Source organism: Sclerotinia sclerotiorum, genomic scaffold (genome assembly GCF_000146945.2).
Source record: "Sclerotinia sclerotiorum 1980 UF-70 scaffold_15 genomic scaffold, whole genome shotgun sequence".
Lineage (NCBI taxonomy): Eukaryota > Fungi > Ascomycota > Leotiomycetes > Helotiales > Sclerotiniaceae > Sclerotinia > Sclerotinia sclerotiorum.
In genome coordinates, this window is record NW_001820821.1 from 877,156 (window position 1) to 884,902 (window position 7,747).

Genomic DNA, 7,747 nt, shown 5'->3' on the forward strand with positions numbered 1-7,747 from the left:
AAAGTAAAATACTGAGTGAATAATCCAAATCCAGCTTAAAAATACTTCACCCTCGAGTGAATCGATAGCAACATATATTAAACACATTCTGACGTGACGTAACCGTGTTCTTATACAACTTCCAATTAAACATGGTCCGGAACAAACCTCCGTGAGAATCATTATCTCTTTGTATTCTTACTCTATCCACACTACCGTAACACCCACTCTCCAATAATAAATGTGACAGGAAAAAAGGAGACATCAGCAAAGATTTACATGTTTTAACAGATCTTATTTACCTTTATTTCGTTTGACTTAATCCACTCGGTGCCCAACCAATGATAATGAAGTAGAATGATGACTCCGGACCACATGTACCGCCACAGATTCTTTTCTTTGGAAGATTTTGGTGTGGCGTCATTTAATTTGAGGTCAAAGATAACAAGTTTTTGAGTTTTTGGTTCCCTTGTTTCGCCTTGGCGGTGGATAAGGGTACGCATGCGCGATGATCAGTTACCCATTTTTTGGTGTTCTCTCTACCGAATATTGTTATTTTGCCCTGGCATATGATCGTTTCTCATTCCCATAACGGTGGTCCTGGTAATTTTAGAAAATGCCTGATGTTACACACTTTATAGAAAGGATTTGCGACGACACGTATCGTATATGTAAGAGATCGATCGATCGCAATGTGAGGTCATTGAACCTTCCAGTTCTTCCTTCTTGGTCGCCGGTGTGTCCGCTTGGATATCACTTAGGAATCAGGTGCAGACTGGAAAATCCTTTTAACAAAATCCTTTTGATGTACATTTAGGAGGAAACGGAGAAATCAAATAGATAATGCCGTATGATGTGTGCCTAGATAGATGGTCTAGATATCAGAGAAAAAATCGGAAGTTTACTGATTCGAGACTTCGAATGTGTTTGGACACTGACCAATAGTTCTTTTGCGAGTAAAACCGTTAAGTTTACAGTCGAGAGAATGAGACAATAAAGACAATAATAGCTTCGGCGAAAGGTAATCTCTAGATGGATACTTTAATGACAAAGGGTGCTAGCGGCAACGAGCTAAGATCAAACTAGTGACTTAAGGCTATCGACAGGCTTGATGCAACTCTAGGTGCGTGATTAAGTTTAGCAACATCGAACCCCTCTTTCACGGGTATCACCAAAACTGCAAAGAATCAAAGTTCATCGATGAGGCTCAGGGATGTGATTGTAGCTTCTGTCCCGTTTTGGGGCTTGGCCCGTTAGGCACCGTGCGTTCGATAAGCCCTATTTTAAGTGCTAACCATCCAAACATCTAGCCAACCCCAGCTCTCGAAAACAGCTAACGTGCCTGATAGTCCCGAAGCTCCTAAATACGTACTAAACACTACAATTCTCTTTAATCATCCTCTACATCCTCTACAAGCTTCATGCCAGGACCACTACTGGTCTGCTTCCCGGACCCTCCTCTGCCAATATGCGTAGTCCTATCAGGAGATAAGGACTGTGCGTTTGCTCTCGATCCAACAAAAGGTTGATGCTTTGTGAAGACGACTTTGCGTTGTGTTCCTAGGAAAGACCTCATCTGGTTTGGCTCTGATACATCGATTTGGGAACCTGGAACGGCGATCATAGAAACCGATTCTGGCTCTGAAGATGGACAGTCACCATGAAACGAGGATTTAAAGTTGGTTGCATCGTCATCTTGCTGGGGATTGTGCCAACGGCCGTAATTGCAGACTGGTGTAGTATATCTAGGTTGTAATTGGATTTCAGGCTTGATAGAGTTGTGTACAGATGTTGAGGTCGTTGATGATGCTTGTACCCTCCGATCCCTCCGATTTTCATGTCCCGCAGGTGAACGACTGGCAGTCATATCGGAATCTAAACCTCTAGGAGACTTTAACTGGTTGCTTGCTAGTCTAGTCCTGGTGGATGTAGTCCTGCTGAATAACATCTCCTCCTCGTCTCCACTATCTTTCCCAAAAATAAACTTCATCCAAAGCTTATTTCGGTCTGTCCCGTCCTCAAGAGCTTTGACAGCGCGAATATCTCTCCCATCAAGCTTGTGGCTTGATTTCCACTGCACAACTTCCTGCTGTGGAAGAGTCTTATCCGGTTCAATATTTTGTCTAGCAACAGTGGTGCTCCGCTGAAGACAGTAAATGTTGGGCCGTGAACGATCAGTACACTTGCGTTGACAAGGCTCGATTGCATCAGGAGTTGAGTCCTTAGGAGGGTCCCAAGCAATGCTTGAAGATCTTCTCTGTGAAGATTGAGTATATTGCGGTTCATTCGAGACATGGTCTTCGTCCATATATTGGTCAGAAGAGATTGCTCCTTCGCCACCTCTAGGCTCGCAACAATCAGACGAGAGGGACTGGTCAGAGAAGTCCGAACTGTGTGATACATCATTGTGCCGTATGTGGTTGGCGTTTTCAAAATGGTATATATCTTTGTTATATCGTTCTGCAAACTCCTCCTGTGTTGGCGAGCTCTCGCAGCCTTCCCAGGACCCGGCATGCTGATATTGTCCGCCCGAACCTTCATTTTCGAGTCTCGATGCACTAAAAGTGCCCTCATTGGAGGTTGGAATTGCGCTCAGTTCCGGGCTTATTGGGACCATTTGGTCTTCTGAGTCTCCTTCTCTTGGAATATCATAACTACAATATTCTGTATCTTGTGCGGAAGGCGCCATCCATGTCCTCCACAAGTCATCCTCCATAACTTGATTTTCAGAATCATCACCTTTTGATTCTCCAACCTGTGCAAGCATACTGCTGTTGCACTTAGGTGAACTTATATAGAGAACTGGATGCTTTGTGGGACGGGTCGGCACTGGTTGTTTCATACTAGTATTACAACTTGATCTGACGGATGTGCGAGAGAATGGGGAATCTTTACTTCTAAGCTCATCTTGGATTGCGTTTGATCGATTACTCATTGCAGAAGCTCGATGTCCTCCATCGCCATATGTTCTTATTTCGAAAGTGGAAAGATTTCTATCACTATTCAAATCTTCCTGGTCCATGATATAATCATCGTCTAGCAACATATGATCTGGTGACGATATTTGATGCATCATACGCGATGTAAATTGGTGATTGATTTTGTTCGGTTGCGAGCTAGAACTTATGCCCGGTGGGATGATCCTATTACCAATGGAAATCCTAACATCATTTTTTGGCATCCTTTCCCGTGTATGACCCTCTTCCTCTTGACGAATTCGAATTTTCCTTGCCGCGAATGGCGAGCTGATTCTTGTTTGAAGTTTGGAATATCTTGCTCCATGGCCGTCTATCATTTTTCTTCTTTTTCCAATATCTGGATCATATTCTGAGCCTTTGACCTTCAGCTGTGGTTGGCGGCGAAGGCTTAAGCCAACCCAGTCTTTCTGACTCAATAATTTTCGTATTCTCTCTTCTATAGGGTCTTCACTTAGTTCTTGCAACTCATAGTTTTGCGAAATATCTCTAGCTGCTGAGGATGCAATATGTTCGCGCTTGGCTCTTACTGGTGGAGGGGTCGCGTTGTAAAAATCATCGTCAGGTTGGGAACTTCTTTGAAAGATCTCAACTGACGAAGGACGAGCATTCTCACGTATTTCTTGAGGGCCTCTCTGTGTTGAATGAGATGTAAGAGATTCATTGTATTCTTTGCGATCAGCCCAACGTCCAGGCCTAATTCCATTTCCCCCCCTTTCCTGTCTCGAAGTATGCTCATGATTCCTCATTGAATTGGCATGATCCTTGGACGATTGTCCTTTTGACTGACCACCAACCGGAATTCTATCAAAGATCAACCATTCTTTAGGAGTATTTCTTTGACCACAGCTTCGTAAGTTGGCTCTCACTTTCGCGAAGTGCTCCTTTTGTCTATTGGTCAAGGCACCAGCACCACGAGAAGACTTTCCAGAATGCCTCTGCAGGCGTCCTCCTGTCCAATTCATGTTAATGACACTCGTATATGAGGCATCTATTGAAATGATATATATGAAATATGAATGCTAGAATTATATTATGATGAAAGTAAGGTTGTAGGCAAATGGTGTGTTGATGTTTGGGAGAAGCGAGAAGGAATCGGACGACAGCAGGGTGGGGTACGAGGTATTGACTTCACTTTCAAACAACTCCGCTTCACTTCCAAATACACATATCAAAAGTATTACCTACCTTAGTGGAGGCCGCTGGTTTTGAAAAGCAGTGACGAGGATTCTTAAGCTATGTACACGAACTAACATTAAATACTTGAGATTGTACTGTGTATATATGTAAAGTTATATAGCTTATGTTAAACTGTATCTGAAGCTATATACGCGATATTCTATTGTTCAGTGAGTTTTACCTAGTACTTTTGTTATTGATCCTAAAATATTTGCGACCTCGCTTTTCATGACTACATTGCTTACAACATTCAACTCACAGGTCAGAAATCAGTAGCAGTCGCATTTCCCAGGACTCTTTTCGGGGGTCTGTTAGGGGCTTTGCGTCATCAAATCCATCATTTTTCTATACTTGTCGAGAATCATTGCAAGTTGCTTCCGAGACCTACACGCTTACTTTCGGCTCGTTAGGAGTCAAACCGCGAGCTAGGTTCAACTACAATATAGACACGTTTTTCCTGGACGGTAAATCTGAAGATACATTAAATGGCGACAAACTCCACTTGTGGAAACTCCTGAAATACAGTTCAGCCTGCCGTTCAATCCACCTGGCTCCCCTGACAATCTTTGCGCAAAATCAAATTGATGGTCTGGACCGAGCCAAAGTAGAGAGAAATAGACCATATTCCGAACCTCTTATCTTTTTTCTTTATTTTCGTATTGTCAATTGTTGAAACGGAGAACATGGAAGATGCGTCAGAATTCTTGCTACCCATAATGGCACTTACTAGCATTGAGGTGGTTGAGCTTTCTTCATTTTTTCCGCATGCGAAGCCCAATTGTTTTATTTTGTGCTGAACGCGGTATCGTCAAGCCTGGTATCCCTGATATCTCTGAATGAGCCTAAGGGCACATTCGGATCGATTTTTTTTCCACATTTGACCATATTTGTATCAATATATTAGACCTAATATAATCGAATCGAATATGATATGATATTCAATATATATTAGATCAAATACCTGTATTTATCAAACACAATATTAGATCTAATAAAAAAATTAAATCTAATATCTCCCAAATATATTAGCCTCATTCAAATATATCTTAATATATAGTAGACCCAATATTTTATTAATATTTCTAATATTTTTGAAAATCGATCAGAACAGACCCTCAATAATACTATTTGGCAACGCACTCTGCATTATCGGATAGATCACACATAGCCTTCTCACAAGGCTGAACAAAGCCTAATTGCGGGCTCCCCCCACACAATCCTTGTATAAACCCTGCATATACCACGCACGAACCAACATGTCTCAGAATCAGACCCACAAACAGACCATTCAGGAACCACGCGGCTGAGCTACTCCCTCAACCCTCTCGTATCACATAGCAATATCAATATCATCATCAACAAAATACAAATAATCAACATTCATTTAAGCAAATGAGCTACGATATGTGAACTCAAGGTTCACATTCCTCACGCTGGCATCTGAAATAGATATCCCATTGGAAATAATGGCGTCGTCTACAGCCGAAGAACCTCTCTTGTCGAATCAGCCTGGCGCGGAAGAAGAGGAGCAGAATAGAGATGAAGATATCTCATTACTTCTCGAGAAGAATTTAAGTAAACCAGGCTTATTCGTTTGGTTACTTACTTTTTCGGCTGGAATTAGCGGGCTGTTATTTGGATGTATGGTTTTCTCCATCTTACACTCTACTCCAATTCCCATCTGCGAGTATCATAGATCATAGCTAATAACATAAAAACCAGACGACACAGGCGTCATATCCTCCACGTTGATAAGCCTCCATAACTCTCTGGGACGTTCCTTAACAACCCTCGATAAATCCCTTATAACATCCTGTACCTCTCTCTTCGCACTCCTCATCTCTCCTCTCTCGGGCGTGCTCGCTTCCTCCTTTGGTCGCAAACGCGTCGTTCTCCTCGCAGATTTAGCATTTGTTCTCGGCGCACTAATCCAAGCATTTACAACCACAGTATGGGGTATGATCCTCGGAAGAAGTATTGTAGGGCTCGCGGTCGGAGCGGGTAGTTTCGTGGCTCCATTGTATATAAGTGAATTGGCGCCTAGTATGTGGAGAGGTAGATTGGTGGTGTTGAATGTGTTGTTTATTACGTTGGGTCAGGTCGTGGCTTATATTGTGGGCTGGGCATTTGTGGAATGGGGAACTTTAGAGACGGGATGGAGGTGGATGGTTGGGTTGGGAGCGCTGCCGGCTCTGGTGCAGATTTTGGTTATGCTGTTTATGCCTGAGACGCCGAGGTGGTTGGTACAGGTTGGGAGGGTAGATGAGGGGAGAAGTGTTTTGAATAAAGTTTTTGGAACCGGATCGCAGATGCAAAAGGTGGTAGATGCTGTTTTGAAGGGGATTGTGAGGGAAGTGAGAGAGGAAGATGAGGCGAAGAGGTTAAGAGGCATGGCGAGGAAGAATAAGGGATCGGAAGATTCCTGGATGAACGACGCGAAAGATAGCTGGGAGGAATTAATAGGAGTCGGAGGAAATAGAAGAGCTTTGATAATCGCTTGTCTATTACAAGGTCTGCAACAATTATGTGGTTTCGTAAGTATATTTTTCCAATTCAATAGAAACCCAACTGATAAAAGTCTCACAGAACTCCCTAATGTACTTCAGCGCCACAATCTTCACCATCCTCGGGTTCTCCTCCCCAACTCTCACATCCCTCTCCGTCGCCCTCACAAACTTCATCCTAACCTGCGCCGCTCTCCTACTCATCGATCGTATCGGCCGTCGCCGCATCCTCCTAATCTCAATCCCCATAATGATCCTTGGACTCTTTTTCTGCTCCATCGGTTTCCACTTCATGGATCTCCCCTCCACCTTCTCCACCAGCACCGTCCGTTCCCAACTCAAAACCTCCTCAAACCCCCCATCCCGCCTCCCTCCCCTCCTAATCCTCTTCTCCATAACCCTCTACACCGCCTCCTTCGCTCTCGGCCTCGGAAACGTCCCCTGGATGCAATCCGAGCTCTTTCCTTTGTCCGTCCGCTCCCTCGGCTCCTCTCTCTCCACTTGTACAAATTGGTCTGCGAATTTTATAATTGGACTTACCTTTCTTCCCATGATGGAATTTTTGTCCCCGCAATGGACATTTGTTGTTTATGCGGGTATATGTGCGGCTGGTTGGGTCGCGGTTTGGAATGTGTATCCTGAGACGAGGGGGTTGGGGTTGGAGGAGGTGGGGGTGTTGTTGAGGGATGGGTGGGGTGTTAGGGAGAGGGGACGGAGACGGGGATGAGGTAGGGGAGGGGTAGGGAAGAAGAGAGAGGCGATCAGATGGATGGATAAGTTAGATGGAGTTTATGGGATAGATGAGTTTGGTATATTAGCGTTTCATAAGCATGCTGTAGATATTTATTACAGACCGTAAGACAGAGAATTAAATAGACTAAAATAAATCCACCCACTTAACAATGCCACACACAACCCACCCACTCACTCACTCCACTTCATACATAGCAGCAAAAAATCCCATTTAGAATTCCCAATGGCATAAATGATAAATCACTCAAGACTCATAGATACCTAATTATAGATCATCCTCATAATTACATTACCACATTATCATCTACTTAATAGGTAACTAAACTAAGCAAATGATAAATACCCATCCACCCATCC

The 7,747-nt window shown here is 43.5% G+C and overlaps 2 protein-coding genes across 2 annotated transcripts; one reads left to right on the top strand and one right to left on the bottom strand.

Moving 5' to 3' along the window:
- Positions 1 to 1,369: 1,369 nt before the first annotated feature.
- SS1G_10402 (predicted protein) lies at positions 1,370 to 3,919 on the bottom strand (the record flags this gene model as incomplete). Its single annotated transcript, XM_001588804.1, has 1 exon — positions 1,370 to 3,919. One exon carries the CDS (start codon positions 3,917 to 3,919, stop codon positions 1,370 to 1,372), a length of 2,550 nt encoding a protein of 849 aa, XP_001588854.1.
- Positions 3,920 to 5,599: 1,680 nt separating this feature from the next.
- On the top strand, positions 5,600 to 7,364 carry SS1G_10403 (hypothetical protein; the record flags this gene model as incomplete). Its single annotated transcript, XM_001588805.1, has 3 exons — positions 5,600 to 5,774; positions 5,865 to 6,667; positions 6,720 to 7,364. 3 exons carry the CDS (start codon positions 5,600 to 5,602, stop codon positions 7,362 to 7,364), a joined length of 1,623 nt encoding a protein of 540 aa, XP_001588855.1.
- Positions 7,365 to 7,747: the final 383 nt, after the last annotated feature.